We start from the raw sequence: 27,833 nt of genomic DNA, 5'->3' as shown, positions 1-27,833 counted from the left end.
GTTTTTTTTTTACATCAATTAGATTATAAAGCAACCCAGCCAAAAAATTTAAAAAAAATAATAATTTACATTGTATTTTTTTTTGTTTGTTTTTAAATAAAATAAAAAATAAAATTTTTCAAATAGTTTATCGAAATGTCGCCTCCATTTATAAATGGATAAAAATAAAAATTAAATAATATACATATAATAATAATTATAATAATAAAGGTTTACATATAGTATGTATAATAATAAAAATATAAATATTAATAATAGTTTTTATTTGTTTTAAATCTGGTTTTGTGTATGTAGTTTTTTTGTTGTTGTTGTTTTTAAATAAAGTTATATATATAAAATATAATTATTTATTTTAAAAAATGTCTTTAGTTTCATTTCCTTTTAAATTTGTTTATATAAAAAATATATATAAAAAAGGTATTTTTTTTTTTTAATTTAAATAATTTAGTTTTGTTGTCTTTAAATAAATGTTGTTTGTTTGTAAGTATGTATTATTAGTTAGAATAACAATTAAATATGTATAAAGAAATAGATAGATAGAAAGAAAGAAAGAAACATACATACATACACTTGTTGGTATGTATTTTATATAAAGATAAAATGATAAAATATAATGATAAAGAGAAAAAACTAGAATTTTATTTTGTTTTCAGTTAAATATTGTGAATATTGAGATTTTGTTGTTGGTTGATGTTGTTGTGTATGCGATATTTTCTTTTTTTTTCATTTTAAATTGCCATTTTTTTTTAACGTAAGCGTCAACGCTTTGCTCACTTTTACTCACAATTATTAGTCGTCGGCGCAGTTCTTTTTTTTACGGCTCCACTGCAGCTCACTGCACCACCGCCTTACACATACCCAGTTACATAGCGTGACTTTGTTTACGTTTAGTCAATTTGAAAATTAAAAATAAAAAATAATAATAATAAATGAAAATAAAATTAATTAAAAAAAAATCTACTTCTAACAGAGAATTTATAAAGCTACATGCGAGAATGCGTCTGCAGTGGAGTTGCTACTAATGCGATTGAACACAGGTAAACGTGCCTCTTCGGCTGTCACAGCACCATTTAATGATGACACAGAGTTAACTTTAATTGGAGGCTTACTGGTGTTGGTGGTGGCGTTGGCATTGCTACCGCTGCGTGTTATAGCGATGGGAGAACTAGAACTTTTTTGCAATAATTGCTTAGCTGGAGGTTGTGAAGTAACGCCAATTGTATTGGCAACAACTGGTTTAATGTAGACTGGTGTCTGACCGAGCATTAAAGTGGGTGGTGGTGTGTTCACTGGCGACATGGGAGCATTGGGGCTTTCGGGTGGTGTGTTTACATAAGTGAAAGCTGTTTGAAACACTGAATTGGCTGGACTAATTTGTTCACCGAATGGAAAATTTGTCATGGAACTTGTGGGTGATAGTGACAAAGAGCCAGTTGGTGATTCGCGGTCTGAACCGGTTGACATACTTAAGGGGGGACTAAGTGGTAAGGAATGATTGATTGTGCCGCCGCCACCAATACCGCCAACGCTACCATTGAGACTAGATTTTGCACTCAATGGATAATAATTGGAATGGTTCTGTAATTTTGTTTGTTGTTGAATCTGTTGCTGTTGTTGTTGCTGCTGTTGTTGTTGTTGCTGTTGCTGCTGTAGAGCACGTGCTTCATCGGCATTGTGCACAAAATGACAACGTGGTCCATAAGGGCAAAAGCCCACACTATGGAATGTGCGACAATATTCAGTTTTGTACTTGGGATGTCTTTGCAAATTACGCAATTCATGATAGCCATGGGCAAATTGACACTTTTCGCCGTACTTGCATTCGCCTGCTTCTTCAAAGGGGCGACAAAGTTCCGTTTTATACCTTAAAATTAAAAATAAAGATAAATATTTATAAAATGAAGAATAAAATTAAGTCTTATTTCTAATCTATAATGTCTTGCAATTAATTTTAAGTTTCATGCTGTAAATTTTTACCACATATTGTGGTGGGTTTTCTAATTTGTAAGTTATCACCATGGTAGCATTATGTAGGCAATAAACGTTCTATGATCCTATTCTGGAACTAGTTCATTAATCAAAGAATCCTGGCATCTAGTTCTAGTGAAGCTTTCGATAAGTTTTACATCTATAGAACATCATTTTTATAACTCTCAATTACTAAGAAATAATTTAGCCAACATTTTTAATAAAAATGTAAAATTAACATAATCTTTTAAACTTAAAAGAACATAATACCATTCCCTTTTAATTAATTTCAAGTTATGAATCTAATCTCTCCTATAGGTTAGGTTGTAGCTGATACCCTTAGAATTACCATTCCCTAATATTGAGAGAATGCTTTCCCTCCCTAATTTCATTGAGTACTTGGTTTGTTCAGTCTCCGTATAAACCGGCCGGTGCTATTATGTTTATTACTGACGCATCTCTGAGACAGAGTAGATCATTGAAAAGAGCTATACCAAGATAAAGTAGTCTGTGCTCTTGTAAGGCTGACAGTCACATAGAAGGTGTTGTACCGATTCCACTTCTTCTTCGACTTGAGTTCCATTTCACTCAAAACCGATTCGTCTTATCAATTTTGGAAGTCGTTAGGAAAGTGTGAATATCGTTTTGCGCAAGGGTTATATATAGGTTTGACTCTTTGGTTGCGCATTCATCAGATATTTCACTTTCCCGATCATGTCGTCTTTTTGGACAGTGTCCACAACCCAATTTCTCGTATAGGTTTAATTGAAGAATTTCCAAAATAATAAAAAATAACAAATTTAACTTTTTTAAGAATACTTTAAGATTTAGAAGATCCTGGGGAAATCCTAATTAAAACATTCAGCAACTACGTATTTAATGAAAATGTTTATATTATCCTTTACCTTGAAGTGTTGACTTGCTGCTGAGGCAATGGTTCGGATTGAGTTCTTTCTAGTTTTCGATGTAAATTAATATTACCCAAATTTTCGATAAGTGTATTTACAAGTGTGGCCTCTAATGTGTTGGCCTGTTGAGTTGGCGATTGTTGTTGCGGCTGCTGCTGATGGGAATGCAGTTGATTGAGATGAAGTTGTTTCAACTGTGGCTGCGGTGTCGAAATTGTACGTGTTAATGCTGCATGAAAACGAATTTGATGAGTAAGTGCTTTATTTTGAGTCTGTTGTTGAATTTGCTGCTCCATCTGATCCATTTTATCCATTTGATCCATTGAAGAATTGTTTGAACAATTAATGTCCATTAAGCTTAGTTCAGTCATTGAATTGCCGATATCGATATGACCATTTGATAAATTATTAGTATTTTGGTGTAAGTTTTCGGTGGCTTTATTCTAAAATGACAAAATGAAAAAAAGAAAAATTAAATTACTTCAAATATTTAAAACATTTACATGTACAAGCATATGTATAAAATCAGTTTAAATTTATACTGAAACTCTTTCTTTTGTTACAATTAATTTCCAAATATTTACTTCACACTAATTGGAATGTTGCAAAAATAAAATTAAAACACCAACCAACTTTAAATACTCGTTTGTCTGTAAGTTTGTTGAGTGTATGTAATCCAAGGTAAACGATGAAAGCGAAACAACAAACAATTTATATGCTCCCAATACCAAGACTTAATAAAATAACAAATATCACAGAGAGTGATACATACAAAACAAAAGAGGAGATTGAGAGAGAAGGAAAACCGCCATATGAAAAACTGTCACGAAAATACGAGTGCGTAACCAATAAAACGCAATATTTTCATGTGGTGCGAATAAAATAAGAAACAAAATATGAAAACAAGAAGAAGAAAACAAGACTTCTTAAAAACTTTATAGACTAACAAATATTTATATGTATGTATGTACATTCCCATCTACTTAAAGGTAATATGTACTGTTAAACGTATGTACAAAAACCTTCAATAGTCATATAGTTGTATATTCCCAAAAAACTAAACCACTAATTCTTTGTAATTACCTGTTGCTGTTGTATTCACTTCTTTGCTCTTCAACATTCGTTTATGTCTGATTGTCAAACTGACAGATTGTCTACCTATAGGTTTGTCTGATTGTCTGTTTGACTTACTTGTTTGTGTTTTTCGATGCTGTAATAATGTTATGCAACATACCAATTATGTATAGAGCTCAAGTTCAAACCACCAATACATTCACCAACAAACAAATCTACGTAAAAACCCGTCTATCAAAGCCAACAACAAAGCACACAACAAAGAAAAACACGCATATCACACAAACATTCATTACCTTTTGCTTCTTCCTCTTCTTCTTCTTCTTGTTTCACACAAAAGAGCTAAAAGGCAAAGTTGCCGAACAAATAACAACAAATATTACATACTACATACCGTCATCATCATCTCTCATCATCCGTAAATGGATAAACGACGACAACAATAATAATATAAAATAAGTAAAGTAAAAAATCGCCGAATAAAAACAAAACTAAAAAAATATAAACACCGTCAATGTTCAACAATTTTTGTATTTCAGCATGCGAATGCACGGACAATTTTTTTCGCTTTAAGCCAAGACAAACGAACAGAGTGCTCTGCTGATAATGTTTAAGCAAATCCGGTAATGTACAATACCATATAATACCTCCTCAAGCAACTTGATAAAAAACAACAACTAAAATTTATAACTAACTGATGTGGTTGGTAGGGGCTTAAACACTCTCATGATTTCGAGATTCAAACAAAGAAACATTTCAAGAGTTGCCAATATAGCACTCACAATGAAAAATAACAAGAAATTATAATAAGCTATATGTACAGTATATCTATGTATGTCATAATATGCCTGCATCCAGTGGCCTATTACAATTAATTATAAGTGAAATTGATAATTTCGGTACAATTTAAAAGCTATAAATTTCCCAAATAGTAGCACATAATGTTCTAACTTAATAATATTGTGAGAACTAGCAAGATTTTTATTTATGTATCTGATCTATTCTTATTCAAAAAAAAAAAAAAAAATAGAGTTATCTGTAGACCAAATCTAAACTCAGAAAGCCCACATGCGAAATTCAATTATATATGGCTCTGTGTCGCACATAAAGAACTTTAAGTATAACAGATTCCAGAAACTTGTAATTATCAAATATTTTCTATATATAGAAAATTCATAATAAAATATTTAGAAAGTATTCATTATTTTTGCAATGTTTAAACTTAACATAATCGATGTCTGATTATATTTTATTAAATTCAAAAATATTTTCTCGTTTTAAATTTAGATCTACAGTTGAAATTACCGATTTCATATACATCGTGTCTAGATTTTATAATTTGTTTTTATGCTAAAGGTAAAATTGTTATGATAAAAATTTTGCAGGTATAGTCAGCATTTATTTTTTATGACAAAGTTAACAGAACACTTTTGAGCACTTAAATGAATACACTCCTGCGATCTTGGATTGTGAACGACAATTACAGAGGCATTCTGGAATTATTTTGGTACAATTAAGAGCTGATTGGTCCTTAACAGCTACCGTGAAAGAATTGTTTTAAGCTTTTTAAGTCGTTGTCCTGACTATCATCAAAGTTCTTATGATGCCTTGCATTTATTCAATTGTCTCGCTAGGTCTACGATTTTAATTTTTGAGATTTTATACATATAAAACAACAAACCTAAAATGTTTAATGTACAAAAGAGCAATTTTAGCGAGCCGGTGTTAAAACAAACAAATGGAGAATGTCATTGTACCAAGCCAAAAATTATATTCTTTGGGGTAAAAAAATTATATTCTCTGAGATGTCTGAGCATATCTTTTGGTTTCACAAAATTTCTGGGCCTACAAATTTATATCAGAATAATATTATCCCAAGTATTTCAAAAACTGTTTATATTTTTTCTTATATTCTTTATTTTTTAACAAATCTTTTTTTTAACTTTTAAAGTATTCGTTAAAGTTTCATTAAACATTTTTCGTTAATTTCATGAGATTTTTCTATTTTATCAGCAATAATTTAATAGATCTTAAGTTTTTTTTTGGATCAGAGTGCAAATATTTTTTATATTTTTATGATTATTTAAGATTTAAAAAGTTTTAATTTTTAAATTTTATACAATTTTTGTAGCACTTTTAGTTAATTTTATTTGAGAGAATTTAGACAACAACATTTCTGATTAAAATTTGTACACATTGGTAATCATTTTTATTTTGTTTTAAAAACTAAATATTACCGTTATATGCAGTATCGCACAAAACAAAAACCAAAAAAATTTTTGATTTCGTAGTAATTATTTTTTTAAGATTAACCGATCAAAATTATTTAAAAAATAATAATAAAAAAAATAAATTTATTTTCGTATGGCATGAACATTTTACAGTTTGTAATAAAAAAAATATATATATTAAAAGAAAAGGACTAACAGTACAATGTTTTTAGGGAACTGTACGTAGGTATATATTGTACAATCAATGTTAATAAAAAATCAATTCTGATTTATTTCATTTTTGTAGCAAAGTGGCGCATTATTTTCTTTATAGTTTTGTTACTCACTCAAAAAAGAAGTAAATTATAAAAATTTTTATAAAAAAAATCACTTTAATAAATATGTTTTTTGTTTTATATACATAGTTACATATATAAATAATATTTCGGGAATTATATATTAAAAACAGTTAATGTTGTCAAGGCACATTTTAATCACAAGTCCTTAAAAATTAACGCTTATTGTTTTTTTTTCGTAGAATTTTATTTTTCTATGTAAATTGTGATTTCTTATTGTATTGCGTTTTTGTATTTTCTTTATTTAAAAAGTAGCAATATTTTATTAAAACAAAACTTTATTTCACATATGATTTTTTCATAATAATAAAATTATTATTGTAATTTCGTTTTTTTAGTTTAAATAATGTTGAGTTTTTTTAATACAGTTATACAGCTTTTTGTATATTTTTTTAACTGTTTAGGATTTGTATTATTGAAAAAAATATATTTAAACCATTTAATACCATATATTTATTTTTAACTTTAAATAAATTAAATAATTGGATATTATTTTTTTTGTTATAAACAAGATTTTTATTTTTCAAGACAAAATATTTTGAACTTTAAACACTCTGTTATTTCGAACAGTTAGCTATGTATATAATGCAAACATTTTTCTTATCTTTATTTCATATTTCAAAAAAAAAAATATATATTTTTTTAATTATTAAAACACGACTTAGTATTAAATAATTTATTAAAATATCACAATTTTTATTATTATTATTTTGTTAAATAAATGTAACAAACAAACAAACCACGAAATAATTTATAAACTCACGTTAAGACGTTATTTGTAGCGTGAGGGAGGACGACCTCTCCAAACCAAATCTCAATGTAAACTAAATAAGTAAAAAATCAAAAGCGAATGAAACAAACACGTGTTGAACACGAATTGAATTTAAAAGTAAACAATACAATCTACTAAACACATGTGTGTAGAATATGGCAACCCTTATTAGATGTCAGAGCTCCTCTATCTTATTATGCGATTAACATTAATAACAACAACAACAACGCCAATAACAAACACACACAGTACAACACAAACAGAAACAGAGTTTTAAATTGTTTATTTTTTAAGTCTGTTTTACTCTCTTGTTTCTAATAAATATGTATGTATTTAGTTATATACATATGTATGTTGGTATGTACTATATATGTATGTGTGTGTATGTAGGTAGGTAGATAAGTATCATTATTATTATGTACTCTATGTATTGTTGTTGTTGTATTTATGAACATTTATTTTCAATTCTTTTTCTATGCTACTTCTATACATTTTTATATTTCTTTTTTTTGTATGAGAATTTCCCTTTCATTTAAAAAATGAAAACAAGTTTACATAATTCTATTTTAATAACAAAATATACACAGTGAGAAAATCTACAATTAAACACAAAATTTTTTTTAGTTTAGAATCTTCCTTGGGGGCAGTTTAAAATAAAATTGTACTTTTCCACCTAATTTTAAGCAAACCTAACTTACAAAAGTTGAGTGGACGTCAATCTTGTCCTAAAAATACCGCTAAAAATAAAACCTTCCGCCTTATTGCCGTTACCGAAAATAGCAATTAGCTAAGTGCCTTGGCGACACAATAAATTGGTCCTCTCGAACGGTAATTTTGACCATGTCGCTTTAATTTCTTTAAAACATAACATACAAATAAAGACAACAAAACAATTTTTTATCGGCAATATCGATTATCACTTTTAATAACTAATTCGGTAGTCAATAGCTTTAAGGCGGTTTTCTTACTACTCAGTTAAACTAGGTTTAAATTGCTGTTAGATTAAACTCGGAACAAATTTTAGGCGGACTTTAACCGATGATTGTGTTTTTTCTGTTATGGATCTAGTATCAGTTAACTTAGTTAGCATTGCCAACTTTTCATTCAACAACACAAACAATGAACAGCTGTTTTTTGCAAATATCATTTTTATAAAATGTAAAATTATAGAAAAATATAAATAAACATTTAAAACAGTAATAATATCGAAAATCAGAAAAAAATCAGAAAATTACTATTTACATAAAATATTAAGCTTTTCTTCTTCCGAATCCATTATTTTATTGTTTTTGTTAAATGTGTGTTCTTACTTATAACTTAGGTTTAGATGGCCAATTACAACAATTACAATTACAACTAACATTGATTGATTAAGAGATTTTTATTAATTCCAATTTTTTATTGTAATCAAACGGTTTGTTGACCTGTCAATGTAAATCGTCAGCAAAAATGTATACAGCTTCTATATCTTATCGAAGAAGCCGACTAATGAATGAAGAAAGTATGTATGTTTATAATACATTATTAATAAGACATTATAAAAGTACTTCTATATTATTATTGAAAATTATGTTGATAGGTAAGTGGTTACATTTGCAAGTCAAGCTGCATATTATTTCAGATATTACATTACTCGAGAAGGACGGATTAGAAACTTTTAAAGTTACTACATACAAGAATGGTGAGTTGCTAAGTATCGGTTGATAGGACACAATATAGAATGTAACCTAAGTAGTTTGACCCTAAAGAAAGAAGCTGAATAAAAACTAGTTCAATGATTGGTTATTTCTCAAGATTTTGTTTGTAGAAAATTTGGTATTATAAAGCCACTAAAATTGATAAAATATGGAAACTGTATGATTTGAATTCCACATTCAAATTATTAATGTAATTATATTCTTTTTTATTTGTATTCTTCCAATATTTATATTCACATTTTTTTGTTTCTTGATTTGTTAATATTTTTCAACACTTTTCTAAAATTACCATTTTTTAAATATGTATGTAATCTTGTTAAAATGAAACTAAACTTATTGCTTATGTTTTGCGCTGTACTGTTTGCAGGTTACTGAAATGTTATGAAACATTACATTTCTTAAATATGAAAAAAACTGTAAGTTATTAAATCTCTTTCATATTTTTACCTAATTGCCTATAATTCGCGAAATTTCCCAGGAATTTACTAAGTAATTAAATGTTTGTTTTTCTTCTCTTAAACCACTTATTACATGAATTCCAGGTAATTTTGTGTAAAAGGTGTAAGGTAGAAAAGAAAATGTGTAAATAAATTAATTATCCAGATGCTATAGTCTGGGTTTTCTTTTTTTATACAGTATTTAGGAAAGATTTCCCACCTTGGCCTAATTAACTTACTTTCAAATAAATAATGACATTTAAAAGTTCATGAACTATTTACAGTTAAACCATTCATAACTACTGCTCTTATTAGCTTTAATATTAACATTATTAATTAATAATCTACACAATAAATCTACTTTTCCTTTCAATATTTATAATAAAGTGTTTAACCATGGTTGTTTACAATGAAAAAAGTAAAATGCAGAAAGACAACAGCAATAAGAAAGAAAATAATGAAAAAATAAAAAAATTAAAATAAAATCACTTGCATTGACGCAAAGACATAAATAAACTACATTTCTCGAACTACTTGCACTTACAATGACACTAATCTATGAAATGTTAAAACTCAAACTTACAATTCCAATTCTTTGTCTGTGTTCGTTCATATAATCAACAACAGCAGGAACACTGCAGCAGCAATTCATATTGAATCAGATTTATTTTTATTTTTTCTTTTTTATAATAAAACCTATTTAGTTGTTTGGATGTGTAAGTGTAATATTGCACATAAAATGGTAGCAAAACCAACGAAACACGCTTGCAGCTACGTAGATTGTTGTTTTTGCTTACGTATTTAAGTGGAACAGGAACTAAATGGTATAAATAAAAATTTAATAAATAAAAAAAAATACTACCACATACTACATCATCAACAACAAGAAAAACAACAGCAGCAGCAAAAGTAACAAACAGCACAAAAGCAACACCAACCAGCAGCAGTCAGCCGCCGTATTAGTATTAGCAACTTTTTTTCCTCCAATTTTAAATCTCGATTATTTGCAATCATAAAAACGTAACGTATATTTTATCTGACGCAACAACGTATTCACAAATACTTACAAATGTCGACGACGATGACGGGTTTAAAAGAAAAAGACAAAAAAAAAAAAAAAAAAACGATCGAATGAACGAACGAACTAACTAAACGACCAACAAACGAATGGATAGATGCAAAGTATATAAATATACTTTGGATAGATGTTTGAATGAAATAAAGAAACGAATTATCTCTCGATCGACAGTCAGTCAGTCTGACAGACGTAATAAATGTGCTAAAGCTGTGCGGCAAAGAGCTGCTGTTTAGTTAGTTCTCCCCACCAATTTTAACTCCTATTAACGTCGCGACAGCATTACAATTACGACAATAACAATTAACAGTACCGTGCAACACATAAACAACAAAAATTATTTTTCTTGTTATTTTCCAATCGCTATAATTATTAAAAAGAAATTAAATATTTATACATTTTAGGAGACTTTTTTGAGTTTATAACCCCTGACAGTATTGTTTAAAACATAAGCAAAAAGAGTGTATGAATGTAACTTTTTAGTAATGAACTTTACATCCTTTAACACGACAATTGGATCTCTGCTCCGGAACGACCAGATTCTCCATCGGCCAAAGATTGTCAAGTCAGCAACAGCTGTATCAACTATAGGTAAGAACATCTAGTTACAGCCAACCTGTTACAACAACAACATCCTTTAACAAATATTTATGTAAAAATTTATTTTGTTTTAAATATAAAAGTTCCTAATCTTTTACGTTCACGTTTTGCACAGTACTGTAAAAATATATTCGTTCTGTAATACACACACACATAAAAACATTTTATAGAATCCAGTGTAACCAGATCTTATTGACATAATAATAACAAATACATAATCGATTAATCAATCTTTAGCAAATTCAAGTATTGCATGATTTCATATCAATCGCTTAAACAGGAGAATTGAGTGATTAGTGATCCTGTCAGAGATTTTTCGAAAGTAATCGATTATAATCAAAATCATTTAAATGGAACATCTTCAAGAACAAATTCTCGAGACGTCGCTTACATCTATGACATCTATAATGTCAAGTTCTTGGTTCTTGATAAAATTCATTATTACAGAAGTTGTTTAGACGAGAAGGATGAAGAATTGGGGGGCAACATCATTTTTGTTAAAGTAGAATGTGTTAAGAATTCATCACTAACAAATCTACCTTAATTTGTTAGAAGTAGCGGGTGACTCTATCCGGTACCAACTGAATAAAAAGTTTCACCATATTAGGGAGGAAGACTTAATTTTTAGAGGCTCTCGCAATCATTCCATCTTGGGGAAATTGGAATGTAATAAATCAAAAAGGCATTAAGGTGGTATACACTGATGACCCAAAGAAGGAAATTGGGAAAGGCGGTGACATTTTCGGTAAAAATAGGCATTAGACACAACTTTAGACTAGATGATAAATGAAGCATATCTCTAGCTGAAATATTCGCAGTGGCTGAAGCAGCTGGGCTAATACCTATGAGACCAATATTTACATGCGATATTAGCCAAATTGCCATAAAGGCATTAACAATCTGAAATGTTATATTTAAAGTAATTGTCGCAGAAAGCTACAGGTTATCAACCAACAACACGCATTGAATCTGTGCTGGGTACCGAGTCACAATAACATACATGAAAATGAAATAGCGGATAAATTGGCAAGAGCCATGAACAGCATGCCGGGAAATTTTCCATGAACTTGACTTAGTATATAGAAATATAATGAAATCAGATACTCTCTGGAGTAAGGAGGAAATGACCAAAGGAGGAAGTAAGTTGTTATGAATATGACAGTTTGGGTTTTAATTCTTTCAGAGTCTTGAGGAGCTTAGAGGAATCAGTCTTATAAGAACAATAAAGTACACACAACTTACAAAATTATAAGAAATGCAGCAATTGGTAGTATATGATTAAAACAATGGATGTTATGACACAGTACAATCCTAACACTGAGGACATACTGGTCTAGTAAACTCAAACAATTTGTGAGGTCTTCTCTAAACTTTAAACATATTTATAATTATATAAATCCAACTTTGCAGTTTAGCTTAACTGGGTAATAATTTTAGTTGTTTAACTTTAAACGAAGTTTAACTAAGATTGTTAATAAGCAACTTTGATAATAGAATTTTCGATAAATGTATACTTATTTTTTTAAGTAAAGTCTGTTATTTAATAAAGCAGCACTAAGTGGCAACATAGTTCCATAAGGGAGTGAGTGCAGTGAGCAAGAGTGGCAAATATTACGCGAGTGTAATGTTAAACAAAATTGAAAAAATTAAAAATACATATAATATATCTGCATGGCTGGCTGGTTCACTGGTTTGTTTGTTTATTTGTTATGCCAGTCCTAAGATTTGTTTCTGGTTTCAGTCGTTAGATTGGTTACTTTGTTGGCCAAATCAATGAATGACTGGTTGTTGGGTAGTTTTAGCTTTAACTTTGTGGCTGGCATGCAGGCAGGCTAAGTGGCTGTGTTTGGTCGCGTAGTTTCTTGTTTGACTGCTTTAAATTATTAAGCAACTGTGTTGCGCTGTTGCTGCAGCAATCGCTGTTTTTACTTGCTACTTCTCCTCTATGTACGGTCAGACAAACTACTAGTTTATTTTTTATTTTTTATAATCTTTATTTTTTCTTAATAAAATGAAATACATATATCGAGGTGTGTTGGTGGAGTTGCTAATCGCATTAGTATTTGTGTTTTGTTAACTCATCGTTAAGCAATTACGCGAATTTCATACAACCAGATTTCTGCTAAGACATTCATACAAAAAAGTAACAAATTTTGTTTATATATTCTTTTAGTTTAACAGATTTAAAATATACAAAATGAAAAAAAAAAAAAAATCAGTAGCTTAATTAAGGGGAATTTTTTAAGTATCTACTTTATCTACTTTCGATTAAACTACCATTAATAGAATTTCATATATTTCGAGTTATGCTAAACAGGTACATACAGTGATTTTTAATACCCAATAAATGGAAATAAAAATTCCCCTTTAATATTTGAAGTAGTTTTCTATATAAAGCCAATCATCACTTTAGCGTCTTTAAGTAATCTAAAGGGAAGTTAGTCGCAGCTTTTTAGTCACTAAGTTTCCATCTTTAGGGCAAGGATTAGTGATCATCGAAAGTTGTTTTTGAGTACTCAATTAGTTAATCTTGTTTAAGCACCCAATGGAGGTGGTTTAAACTTGAACAAGAAATGCAAAAGTGTAAACAGCTGATGCAAAAAGATAATAAAATTTTTATACTAAAATAAACATTAAAATGATTAATTTATCGATTAGTGTTTTGTATGGCAACACTGCGAACTTCAGAATAAATTTATTTTTAGATTAACTAATCTGATTATTAATTAGCATTTGATTGCCAACAACCACTCTTAGTAAACCAGCAAGAAGTGCTCCTGCCGGTCTACACAGGGAACTTTTTTTAGAATATTTTGACTTTGTGTGTTAAAGAAAAAGAGAAAAACTTCAGTAATCTCACTCGCAGTACGGAGTTTCTTGTACACGGGAACTTGTTTTTTTTATTCTGCTCATTTGTATAAAAACGAATCAATACAATTAATATTTAGTTGCTGAAACTAAAGTTTCTCTGTGTAGACATTTAGGAAAATTAAACAAAAGTTTCTCTGTCTGGACCAGCAGTAAGTAATTTGTTTTTCTCCAGAACTACTTACTTTATTCACCAGAGGTAATGCATTAAAGATATCAATTTCAACGCATTACCTTGTGATCAGTTATGGGTTAAGTTTAAGAACAACAGGCCAACAAATTTTTAACCTAAAGGCCAAAGTATTTTTTTATAAAGGATGGAGTAGCGCTGAATCCGAATCTCCTCCTGCTTTGATGGAGAAATTCTGATGTCTGATTGAATTTCAGCTCTGTTCAATATTTTAAAGAAATAGGGTCTCTGGGTTTTCATTTTTTAAAATTTTATAGTCTTGTTTATTGTAAAAAAAACTATATATTTCTTTTTAAAATACCCCCATCATTTCCTTCATCAGGAAGAAAACTCTGTTGTCATCATTAGTTTTATGAGTGAATTATTTTAAACTGCTTGTGTAAAAAGGATTTCGAGATGGCAAGAAAACCCCCTGCAAAGAATAATTATGTGTAAATAAAAATTTTTCGAGTAGAAAAACCAAAAGTATGTATTAAATATGTTAAGAATTAGTATTCAGAGAGACACGATAATAAAATAGTGGTGTTTTTGTTCACTGAGAAAATATCTCAAATAAAACAATTCACTATTAATGAAGAAGTTCTCTTTTACGCTCTTCAAAGTGATCCTTATAATCTGAGCATTTAATAATCTTCATAATTTTTAAGTTGTAATGAAAAAACGATCGCAAATGAATCTAAAGAAATATATGAAAATTTTCAATCTATTTGACAGATATTGAAATTCATATCCTTAGATGCTCAAAAAAAAACTCTCTCTTTCATTTGCTCTCACAATTCCCTAAATCTTAAACTTAATCTCAAAATAAACGAATTATTCTAATTCAGTATTTTTACTTAATATTTGTATGGAAACAAAAAGATTATCAATTGAACTCAAAGTGTTTTAAAAATGACAGTGGCTGATAAGTACAAGTAACAAACCAACATCATCATAAATATTATGAGATTATTTGATATATACAATTTTTTTCAAATTTTCTTATCGCCAGTGGTAATTTTAGGATTTACAGCATAATTATTGTTATTAGACTTTTGACCTAAATTTTTTTAGAACAATACAAAAGAAGACGTGTAACTTTATATTGAAATTTTTGAAAAAAATATTTCAAAAAGATTTAAAAACTTTTATTTTCAAAATTTTCTATTAAAATTTGAAAATTTCGTAAATCTTTTAAATATAATATTTGTTAAAATTCCATAATACCGAAATTTCAAAATCTTCTTTAAAAAAAACTTCTTTATTTATATATTGAAAATATTTTCTTTTTTTTCAAAATTTCCCTATTTGAATAAATTCTAATTATATTTAATAAAATTTCCAATTATCTATTTTTATTTAACCATTTCCAAATAATATGTAATTACTTATTAATCACACACAACTCGGTAATTTCCTTAGTTTTTCAAAAAATTATAAATTAAAATTCTTAAAACCTTTTTAATAAAAACAAGCTAATTGTAGCAGCAACTCTGTTAGAATTTTTTTGTTTTAACTATTATTTTATTGTATATTCTTACGCAATGTTATTTTTAAGAATTACGTTAATTTATTTAAAAAAAAATTAAAATGTAAATCGTATAAAAAAGTTTAAACAACAAAAATGTACCTGTCAAACGTGTTATTTGTTTGTTATTTTGTTATTGTTTTTGTGACGTATGTATTTTGTTAAGCTCATGCTAATTTTGACGTTTAATTCATATATTTATAAATGTCACGATGCTAAAACAAAAAATATTTTAGTTCCTTTAATGGCGCCATTTTATTTAATACTATTAAGGGGAAAAGGGAACGTACAACTTTTAACAAAAAAAGCCAATGTACAAAATAAGATATTTTAATAAACAGCAAAGGAGCAATCATGAGATCAATGGAATAGCTTAAGAATTGGGAATTCTTAAGTCTTTCTGGAAATTCCTGAGCCAAATCATAAAATTTCTTACAGTTTACGAATGACCACTAATCTGCCGTGAAAAAATTCCGAAACATTTGATAATACCAAGGCAAAATCTCTACATATTTTCTTAAAGATATATGTCTAAAAAGAGAGAGATAACCGATCTCGGAATTACATGATGGAACAAGCATTTATATAGAAAACACATTTTGATACCAAAATTACGCCTTAATGTACTAAATTTCATGTTCGATATCGAATCTCATCATCTAAAAATGATGTTTCGATCACGTATGCGGCCCTAGGTAACCTAATCTTATATTTTTGTACAACATTCCTAAAAACCGCAGCATTTCAGAAATATTTCACCTTTAATGCAAATCTTTATAAATCGATGACCGATTTCAACTTCTTGCAAATGAGAGTTCGTATAAAACAGGGCGAATGTATATACATACGTATCTTGATATAAATGTTTAAGCCGGCTTTACACGATCACATAAGTAATATGATCTGTCAAAATCTTGTGTAGAAGAGTACGGATGGGATCGTCTAAACGCAATATGTAATGAAAGCATCACACATTAAGAGAGAATACAGGATGGAACATTTGACAGTCGCATATGACTCTCTTCATTTTTTGAAATGATTAAAAAAACAAGCAGGTCTCATTAGATCAGGGATGTATTTTTATGTAAGCACATATTAAAAAGTGAAACAGCTGTTTCCATCTTACTTTTTTGTTGTTTTATACCAATCATACGACTTTTATTCTCTTTTTTGTTATACGGATAGAATTTGATTTTACTTTTTCATTAGTCTTGTCGTACGTAAAGTGTGATCGTTTGAAGGGCCCTTTAGGAACATAAATCAAATATACTTTTAAATGACTATAGCACTTGCAAAAGAGCGATTTGTTATTCGACCCAATGAACGTTTGAAAAGTAAACTCCAATAGAACTTTAAACTGTCATACTGTGCACACTTTTTGACATTTATGCTCAGTATAATCTGGCAAATCATTATGAATAGAAAAATGCAACGTCAGACAGTTTATATGTGTATAAATCGCTTAAACCGATTAGTTTAATGTTTGATTAGTGAAAGGAGCTTTATTTCTTCAATTATGATTTGAAAACTGGCGTTACGGTCAATGGAAACCAATGATCAATTATTACGACTGTTGCCGTTTGGCAATAGATCTCACTACAATGGGATCTTCGCTCCAAAACAACCAGAGTCATACTAGGCCAAAAACGGTCAATCGAGCAACAGCTGTACGATCGTAAAACATCCGATTCTTCGATTGTTTAAAGATAATCTAGGAAGGTGGTGTACAGGAGATTCTACAATGGCTTTCTTGATGCTGATGATGTATGTTAGTCCAACATTCAAACAAAAGGTTTTTCAACCCGATTTTAGAAGATAAGATAGTTATATGTATAGTAAATCCTTTACACAATAATTTCAGTCATGCCAATTAATTGAAAATTCGAAATTATTCTATTTATATCCGGAGTTATGCGTAGATTTTTTACTTCTAAAAAAACATGTTTGTTTCTTTTTTTCTTTTCTTCTAGATAATTTCCATAAATAATTCGATTTATTTTCTTTGCTTATCACACAAAAATGAAAAGGGGAATTGAAAAAGAGTGTGTTTTTTTTAAGTTAATTTCTTATCAAAATTTCTTTACGGTCACAGCTAAACAAAAACAACAATGTTGTAATTTCCAATATAATACGAACATATTATCAGTCATTGTGATTCAAGTAATGAAACAAAAAAAAAAAAAAAAATAACCAAACTTAAGTACGTGCATTTCTTTAAATAAACTCTAACTCATTAACAAAGTCATTTAATAAGACATAAACAAATATAATAAACATACACATTAATATTTTTAAGTGTTTTTTTATGGTTGGAGGAAATTGAAAAAATATTATCAATAACGTTTTTTTTAGAACAATTTAGTGTAATAAAACAAAAACAAATTTTAAAATATACAGCAATATATGATATCCATCAAGGATTAGTGTTTCTAGGGGTACTTTGATGGGAAATGTAAAACAAAGTTGGCAACAGTGACGAATACCAAACATTTATATAGTGTGACCCGCAGTGTAATAAAGTTTTTTTTATTTATTCACTCATTTTATTTGCACAATCAGAAAAATCAAATAGATTTATTTATAGTTCTTCTACACCCTTAACAAATTCGAAAAGACCCGCATATTTACAACACCTGGTAGTAAGTAAACCACCATTATAATTTTCCATTCATGGAAGTCATGGGAGAATGCAAGTATTTAGTTATTCTAATGCTTCTTCCTACATAATTAAACACAACACAAAACAATATGTCTAATGCACTACGATGTTGTGTTAAAAAGGGAATTTGAAAATGTCACTAAAACTCAAATGTGAAACTTATCGAAGCAAGGAAATACATGCAAACGGTTTAAAAACAGAATATTAATTTTAATCATTAAAGATATGCCGGTATTACATCGTTGTCATCGAATTAAATATCTAAAGTTCAGAGTTTAGATTGTTGTGTTTAGAATTGTAAAGGCAATTACTATTTCTTTTTTAATCCAACAACTTCGTCTTTACAACACTAAATGATTTCCTTGTATATCTCTGTTATAAAGGAAGTAGGGTTAAATATAGAAGCGCGATTCTTGAATGAAACATAAAATGGAAATACAACATAGAGAATAGAAGCAACATACATATCGACGTTGGACCGTATATAGGAAAAGCATAGGCTATGACATAGAGAAGTTTTACTAATTCTAACAAGAAACTCATCGTACAGATTCTTGGGTATGTACAGTTGTAACAGGATCAGAGTTCTCTCAAAAGATAGTATTATTAAATACACTGGCACATAAGAAGTTTGGTAAATAAGGACAAGCGGAATGAATGGTTGGATCATGTGAAGAACTACAAATGCAATTTAGAAGTAGATAAGTTGTGGTCTAAAGTTCGGTCGCTCTACATTCCCACGAAAAGAATGATGTAGCGCAAGTATGCATAAGACGAACCAACTTCTATTTTACAAACTTTCACAAACCTTATGAAGGCCTCCTTCAACGCTGCCGAACCATCTAAGGCGATTGGCCATATTGACATATCCATACCATGGGGAGTAGCGTACTTGTTTGGAAAAAAAGTACACCCCCTTTCATTCCATTACTAAAACCAAGGAAGAACACAACGGAGAGAAAACAGAGGCACAGCTACTCCTTCAACTGTCCACCCATCTAACAGCAGCTCTCAAAGGGCTTAAAACAGTAGATGCTTTTTTGAAAGCACACTCATAGTAGCCTTCGATATAGTCAGGCATGCCACACCCTTTTAGTATGCCCAGCATATCTACCAACTTTAAGAAGAAGAAGAAGAAGAAGATTGTGAATTATCTGAGTGAACGTCAGTCGTTCGTTCAGTTAAGAGACAAGTGTTTTAAAACTCGTAGAGTTTTCTTCTAGAACATCTAAATGTTCAACTACTTGAAAAACCCGATTGCGAATAATCTGAGTGATCGTCAGTCGTTCGGAGAAGCACAGTACCGTTTCCTATGCCCCTACTGTTTAACATCTACTTCTCTAAACACCCCACACATTCATAAGGCGTAGACGACTGTGACAATATGACAACGTTGAGATCTAGATAATTTAGTTATCTCGGAAAAATATACAATTTCGGGACTGGACGTAACATAAAGTTATCACACTCTTCATCACATGAACCTGTTTACCTTCAACTTGAACTCAGACGTCGACTACGACTGGTGACTATGAACAACCCAAAAGGTCAAAGATGAGAAGGTAAAAACTGTATACATCCTTAGCACTGTAACCGCAATTACGCACAGATTTCTAAGTAGATACAAGGTACTCAAAGCGCTAGCAGACATCACTTAAGAAATGGGCAAATTATGCTATTACAGTGTGTTCTCGCTCGCTGAGTGATACACTGTGGTGAAATATTCAAAGCTGGTCTACGGATTGCAACTTTCTGCATGCAAAAAAATTCAGCTCATGGAATGTCACCAAAGGAGTCATCCTAACTTTAACATCATACAGTTGTGTGATGAAATATTAAAATTGAACAGCAAAACCTTAGACGCAGAAGTATTTTGAACCATTGATTGTGAGATAAATGGAGAAGGCTGGGAAACTTTTTGGTCATAATCTAGAAATCAGTCCAATGTATGGAGAAGGCTGGGAAACTTTTTGGTCATAATCTAGAAATCAGTCCAATGTATGATTGGTGCTTGTGCTAGTATGTGATTAACTCGCAAATATGTACATAAAAATAATACAAACAATAATGTTAGTCAGCATTATTGTTTAGATAACATCGTTTATAAAATAAGATAACAACATTTAGATAAATTATAAGATAAAAACAGTATTAGGAAAACAACATAAAATGTAATTTTCATTGAATTTTAGTTGAAACAAAGTCTAATCAAATATTTAAGAAAATTAGGAATTTTATAATTTTTCAGATGTTCACGCGAATTTTTCTAATTCAAACTCTTTAGAATTATTTCAAAATTATGATGTGAAAAGTTATTACAATTTCACGATTCACAAGACCAACATTTTTTAATCTTGTTTTTGTTCATTTAATGCAAAAGTTATTTTTAATTGAATTTAACAACAAAGTGCTAATTTGTATTACAAACAAATTTATAGCGTAATACCTATCTAAAAACACACAATCCAAAAATGTTTTAAACTCAAATCAAACAAGAAACTTGACAGTTTTAGAAGATATTTTCGAAATAATGTTTTTGTTACCTAAGTACGTAATGAAATGTCATGAATAAGATTGTTCCTCTAAAACAAACAACTTGCAAAGTAATGGAAGTTTTTAAAAATTAACCATTTATTGCTCCCTATTTCGGATTAAAAAAATTTACTTAAGCACTATTAAAAAAAACAAGGTTTAATTGCGTTTAAAATAGTAAGTAGGCAGATAGATATTTTATTTTCTGCTGCAAAAACAATTTGGCATTTAAAATCGTACATTGGCATTTTTAACATAAAAGAAACAAACGAAATGTCTATTACACAAATATGGAAGATAACAAGGACATCAGTAAAAAAGTTTTCAAAATATACAAAAAATAAACACAATTTAACAACAAACTAAATAATAAAAAAAAACTGAAACAAATGGTTACAGTTGCGAAATGTGCGAGTTTTGTTTTATTTATTTACTTTTTTTTGCAATCTAACATGAAAATAAAAAACCCAAATTATACATAGACCGCACACAATCTATTTTTACAATCAACAAACTAACCAACAGTCAGTCAGTCACTCCACCATCCATCCATCCGTACGTACCATCACTAAAATTTAATACAAATATGTTTGAATGACTGTATGCGTGTGTGTGCGTGTGCTGTACACATACAGAAAATGGTAAATATAATATAGTTTAGGTCATGGTCAAATGAATGGTCAAAAGCATGTTAAAATAAAAGTAACTACTACTAAAATACAACAACAAACATAGTCGCACAATAATCATTATTTATTCACACAAAAAAAAATAAAATTTCCAGTTTTTTTTTTTCATTTCATTTCATTTCATTTTTCTTTCGCCACCATCTCCAAACCATTAAAAATACACAAACACACATAAAACGAACGAAGACAATTGGCATCGATCATACCAAAAAGAAAAATAATACTGTCTTTAATAAAACGTTGCCCTTTTATTGTCATCATTACTGTAAAAACAATACATTTGTACGAAAATAAAATCAAAATAAAAACCATCAACCAAACACTTAACAAAAATCTATTACTTTAAATACAAATGTACAAGAGTTTTTTGTGTGTTTTGTTGTGTTTTATGTGTGTGTACTTATACAGTGTCTCTAATAAGCATTTTGACACACAAACGATGTCGAAAATGTGTTAATGGAGTATTTCGGAAATTGTTGCAAATCCCAAAAAAAATTTGCTATTTTTGCCGAAATGATTTGCATTTACTGTAACTCTCCTTTTTTAATATCACATTGAAAATATAGAAATAAAAACAGCTGTTTTAAAGGGGTTGCCATATTCTAGTTTTTTTAAAGCTTTTCACATATAAGAGAAAACAGCCTCTTAAAAAGAACTCTGGGAAAATGCCATAGAAAAATAAGACTATTTTTTACCATTTGGAACAAAAACTTAGACAAGAATAATGTTAACCTTGTTTATAGTTCCCCGATGGAAGATGTGAATTGAAACAAAGTAACCTGTAAACAAAAAGTTTGAACAGAGTAAATGATTACGATCACATAAAAGTGGTAGAATATGTCTATAAAAAGAATTATCGCCCAGTGTTTAGAAACACATAATTCCTTAGAATTTTCCAATCGGTGTTCCTAAGGGATGTAATATCTGAAGTTATTTAAATCTATTAAAAATGATAATTTAGTTCTCAAAAGGCCACTTCAGTTTTCACATAAAAAGCAGATTATATCGTTAAATATAATCATGACAACTTCGGCTTACAGTGTACAAATATGACAGTTTAACTTTCTTAAATTGTGAAGACAAATGTTAAAAAGCACGAGGATATACATATACAAAGTTGGATATTTCACTTTTTTAATTTATTTTAAGCGTTTATGTTTATATTTTTTGGATATCATCTCCATGCGATGGAGTCCATTGTTCCATAAATTCCCAAATTTCAACAAAATGCTAAAGCATTTTACATGTCTGTCAAAAACGTTTAATTAAAGTATTTGTTTGCTGGAAGTTCTAAGTGTAAAAGCGTAGAATGCTTTAACACATTGAATGTTTAAAGAACATCTACTATCTAAATGAACATATCAGCTGATTTTGACATTTAATAATGCGTATTTAATAAATCAAAATAGTTTCATGATGAAAAACTTAATGAAAGCTTTAGAAAAACGCTTTATATAAAACAAAAAATTGATGCATAACTTGAAGGGTAGAATGCGAAGCAGATTTGAAAAGCGCGTAATGTGGACCTGTGACTTAATATATCAAGAAAGTCTAAAGAAATCTCTTTAAATTTGCAATGTCAATAAAATTTCAACACATACTGTTAGTATTTGTGTGTGTTTTTTTTTTTTCAAAAATGTCTTTCAGTTTGCCTGTCTGTTATATTATAAACTGTGTGATCGTGCTCTAAATAACGTCATTAGTTGTCTATATATTTTTTCATTGTAAAGTTTTATTGTTTGTTACCAAAAATAATAACACAAAATAAAACAAAAACAAAATATAGCATTAAATTTATTTTGTTTTTGGATTTAAGCTGTTAGAGCTTTTTATGACTTGTGTGTGAAGACATATTGAACACACACACAGCAAATAAAATGTAAAGAAAAACGATAACAACAACAAAAGTAAATAATAATAATACCGGTGGTAAGAAAGAAGAAGAGTGGCTGGCAATAAAGTTTAACGAATTTTTACACAATAACAAAATAATCACACTAACTGAGGCTTAGTATATGAGTATGTGTGTGTGTTTGTATAAATGTTTTAAATCGACCTAGACCTCAATCAATGGACATTATGTAAATTATTTTTGATGTTTTTTGCTTCTTCTTTCTTAGTTTTTTTTTGTAGTTTTTTTGAACTCGTCTTTTAATATGTTTAGCAATTGGATGTTGATAAAGAAGTAGAAGAAGCAGCTACCAACAACTAAACTACTTCGATCACCTTAAAAAAATCATGTTTAAAGAAATAAAAGAAAAAGAGCTGCAAACTAAAAAAAAATAAAAAATACAATATAATATGACCACAAAAATCAATTTGTGTGTGTTTTTCAGTGGTTTATGCGTTTAATAGACTTGATTCTATTATTAGAGATAATTAATTTGCAAATTAAAAAAAGTATACATTAGAATGATTAATGAATTTTTTAATACACTGTGTCCTCAATTGTCAAGAACAGGATACACATTATTTTAAAGCTATCGTTTTTATGATTTGTGATAATTGTTCTTAATTATCAAATTTATACACAGTGCCCTTGACAGTTTAGCGATTAAATGGGTTTAACAATTTCGTTACATTAAGGAAATATTCTGGTTTTAAGTTTAGAAATTTTACAGACATATCCGGAAGGCATCTTACCATCTTACCGTTACCATTAGTACAGATGCTTAGGTACAACACTATCTACAATTAGTATTAATATTTACGTCATTTGGAATATAATTCCCTGCAGCCATGTAGCTGCATTTAACAATCTCGAAGAATTTCCTGACACAACATCCAATCTGGTTCTCTAAATGGTATTTTAAATTGGCACTTTTCTGTGTTCCCGTACTGGATTATTGCGGATTAACTTGCAAAAACTAACGATTTACTAATGACAGTGGACATTGTATTTTATTGTACACCCATGGCGCAAAGATCACTTGCTGAATGACAAAGTGATGGCTAGGGATTTAATTAAAATTTATCCTCGAAATTTGTTTTTCAGTACTCAGTTAGTTAATTTTGTTTGCTAGATTAAGCGCCCAAATGGAGATGGTTTAAATTTGAGCAAGAAATGCAAAAATGTAAACAGCTGATGCAAAAAAAAATAACATTTTTGTAAAAAGCAAACATTAAAATATTTTATTTATTGACAACAAAATAATTTTTTTTTGTTTTAAATTTAAGTTTTCACTAATTTTTATATTACATTTACAATTGTCTTCTTCTTTTTTACGAAACATGTATTTTTTATAAAAAATAGTGACTTCTGTTGTTTTGTATGGCAACACTGTAAAGCTTAATCTTGTACTTAAAAAACATCAGATTAAATTTATTTTTAGATTAACTAATTTAATTATTAATTAGCATTTGATTGCCAACTCAATCGAGTTTAGATTAAACGATATCCGTTTAAATGTTTGTGAACGTTGTTATAAAATATATGTAAAAATGATTATAGCTTATTATTGGAGATAATCTCAGGTCTCAGGTCTATCCATTTCGTTTCCTAGGTAATGCAGGCATGGATCACGTTCATTTTTCGAAACGCCATAGTCGATAGCCTGCATCACATGGTCCTACCATACTGCGGATCATGTATTCTCAGTTTTTGAAGGAAATATCAAATTTTGACATAATTGTAATACATTATTCAAAAGAGTCTAAAGAAACCTGCTAAATTTACTTGTTGATCTGACAGTTTCTTTGCCATGTGATCGTGCTCTAAATAACGAATTAGTCCAAATTATATTTTCTCCTTTTTAACAAACTACTATTTAAAAAGGATAATTTTCAAACTAATAAGTCCTTAAAAATCTAAGCCAATTTATAGATAACAAAACAGCAACAATAAAAACTCACCTTAACCCTGAATGTGTATGAGATTAATTAACAGATGTGGTATTTAATTTGATTACTTACCTAAAAAAAGAAAAATATATATATAAATTAGTTATTTTTCGAAATTATAAATATAAATTTATTCTATTGATACAAAAACATTTGTAAATATTAAATTTGTAAATAACCAGTAATTAATTACTATCGATAGTAAACAAATTTCTTACAAAATTAATAAAATTTAAATATTTAAATTTAAATTAATGCGCAAAGCTTAAAGGCAATAAGTATCCAAAAATAAACTTAATATCTTAAAAAAAACAAAAAAGAAGACATTTAAAACCTGCAAATTTTAATACATATTTTTGTATTTGTTGCTTCTTCATTTTTTTATCAAATCAATGAGCTAAAAAAATATATTTTTTTCAAGACCATACAGAAAAAAAATATGAATGTCCCTCGCTTGTCTTACCTTCAAGGTATAATAAATGTATCTAAATATGTATGCATAACCATACATACACTGTCACATACACACACACACACGCTGCCTTTTAAACAAACTCATGGACGGATCGACAGACGGACGAACGGACAGAGGTATGGATAAATTGATGAGAAACCAGTTATTCCAATGTTTAACATTAACAATCATTTGTTGTTGTTTTTGTTTCATTTAATTTGTTTATATATAGATGATTCAAAGTTGTGAATTTAATTTTTGTTGTTAAATTATCAGGTAGAAATAAATGTTGATTTTTTTATTATTTGTATTCTTGTGTTGTTTTTGTTGTTGCCCTTTAGATTTGTACGTGCCCTTTAGATGCCAGTTTTTTAATACTTTTTATAGACAGTTTTTTAATACTTTTTATAGACATTTTTTTTGTAAAAAAGGAGCTGACACGAGAAGTAATGATTTAAACTTTACAAATTCTAGAATCAAATTTTAAAAGCAGACCCAAAAATCTTAACATTTACTATCAAGCGAAATGTATAAATTTACCCAGCAGTTCGGTCGGAAAGTCCCCACAAGGGGTGGCCAAGTGTATAGGTATTTTAACATGTGCTTATCCTATGAGGAAGTCAATTGTCACCTTATAGATTACGAAGAGGTAGCAAAAAGTTTAGATTTCTTTTTCAAGTATCCATTCTCTCACTTACAAAGGGAACACTAAAGTGACGATTGTCTTCACCCTCGTTTACAAAGAGCACGTATGTATATCTGTGACAATGAACGTGATCTTTTTCGGATACATTCGCTTTCTTTCGAACTGCCGGGTAGTGTATTAACTTGATATGATAATCTTTGTTCTTAACGATCTCCACATATCATTTTGGAATGAACTTATTTACAATTAGGATATGAAAAACCAGTTATTTGTCATTATTATAGACAGATTCCGCAACATTATCGACCAGTCTTAGAATACCTACTTTTTGGAGTAAAAAAGAAATAGTTTATTGGCATAATTTGCCTGCTAGGTCTTAGCAGATATAACATGGGGAATATGACGATTTTTTGATTATATGGGATTCTGACCACCAATTACATTTTTAATACTTTGGTATTCGAATCTAGTGTTTTTTTAGAAAGAAGGCCGGATCGTGACAATATGGGCCAGTACCATAAAAGCTACTCATTGGACTAAATCTCTGGTAAGTCTTAAGCAATCAGCTCTAAGCAGGGGAATACGCTGATTTTTCGATTATAGGGGATTTTGACCTCCACTTTACTTTTGTAATACTTTGATATCTGAATCTAGTGCTTTTCAGAAACTAGGACGAATCATTTGAGTTGTCAAACTTGTTCAACAACTTTACATATATTCTTATTGTTTTTATTATTTAAACCATACCAGGATCTAAATAAAATAAATTAAACTAATTTAAGTTGTTAGTAAAATTACTAGAACTTTATTATTCAAACACAGTTTAGATAAGAAAAGATAATTTAAAATTTGTTTAAAATACTTAATGGATTATAAACAAAATATGTATTCTGATTTTTTTCTAAAGAGTTCCATTGGCAAGTATATTGCTGAATTTAATTTTCTTATCACATCTGCCTTAGATTAGAGACTAACGCCACAGTTACTCCGTCCCAAAATGGTTGGCCTGACAACATGCCTCAGGTGGCAATAAACCTGATAACTAATAAGATTAATTATGGAAATGTACAAATTCAATTTATTAATTATTAACTTTTAGGCATAGATTAGAATATAAGGAAATGTCAAATAGATGTACTCTGGAAATGTTAAATTAAAGTTTTAGTCTAAGTTTACACGATTGTTAGACATTTTCTAAACATTTTACTGCCAACATTGTAATATTTGACAACCGTGTATCACAGCTCTTAGTGTCTTTGAGTGTTAACAACTCTCAGTGAGTGTAGGCATCTATCACTCACAGTAATATGACAACATATAAATTGTTATCATATTTCTTGATGTGATTACA

General features: G+C 29.1%; 1 protein-coding gene across 4 annotated transcripts in view; it reads right to left on the bottom strand.

The window, feature by feature from the left end:
• Positions 1 to 623: 623 nt before the first annotated feature.
• The window catches only part of LOC111681488 (protein TIS11), a 56,698-nt gene continuing 29,488 nt past the window's right edge, over positions 624 to 27,833 (bottom strand). For 2 of the 4 annotated variants that reach the window (XM_023443278.2, XM_023443279.2), the window contains exons 2-3: positions 2,874 to 3,319; positions 624 to 1,864 (exon numbers count right to left, since the gene is read on the bottom strand). In XM_023443278.2, the coding sequence (XP_023299046.2) occupies positions 976 to 1,864; positions 2,874 to 3,319 (1,335 nt within the window). In that variant the 3' untranslated portion in view covers positions 624 to 975. Of the gene's footprint in view, positions 1,865 to 2,873; positions 3,320 to 4,344; positions 4,486 to 7,279; positions 7,410 to 27,833 lie in introns of those variants that run through there. The other 2 variants (XM_023443280.2, XM_046946233.1) reach the window with 2 other exon arrangements.

Source organism: Lucilia cuprina, chromosome 3 (genome assembly GCF_022045245.1).
Source record: "Lucilia cuprina isolate Lc7/37 chromosome 3, ASM2204524v1, whole genome shotgun sequence".
Lineage (NCBI taxonomy): Eukaryota > Metazoa > Arthropoda > Insecta > Diptera > Calliphoridae > Lucilia > Lucilia cuprina.
Note: the sequence above shows the minus strand (reverse complement) of the source record. Positions and strands in the feature narration are given on the sequence as shown.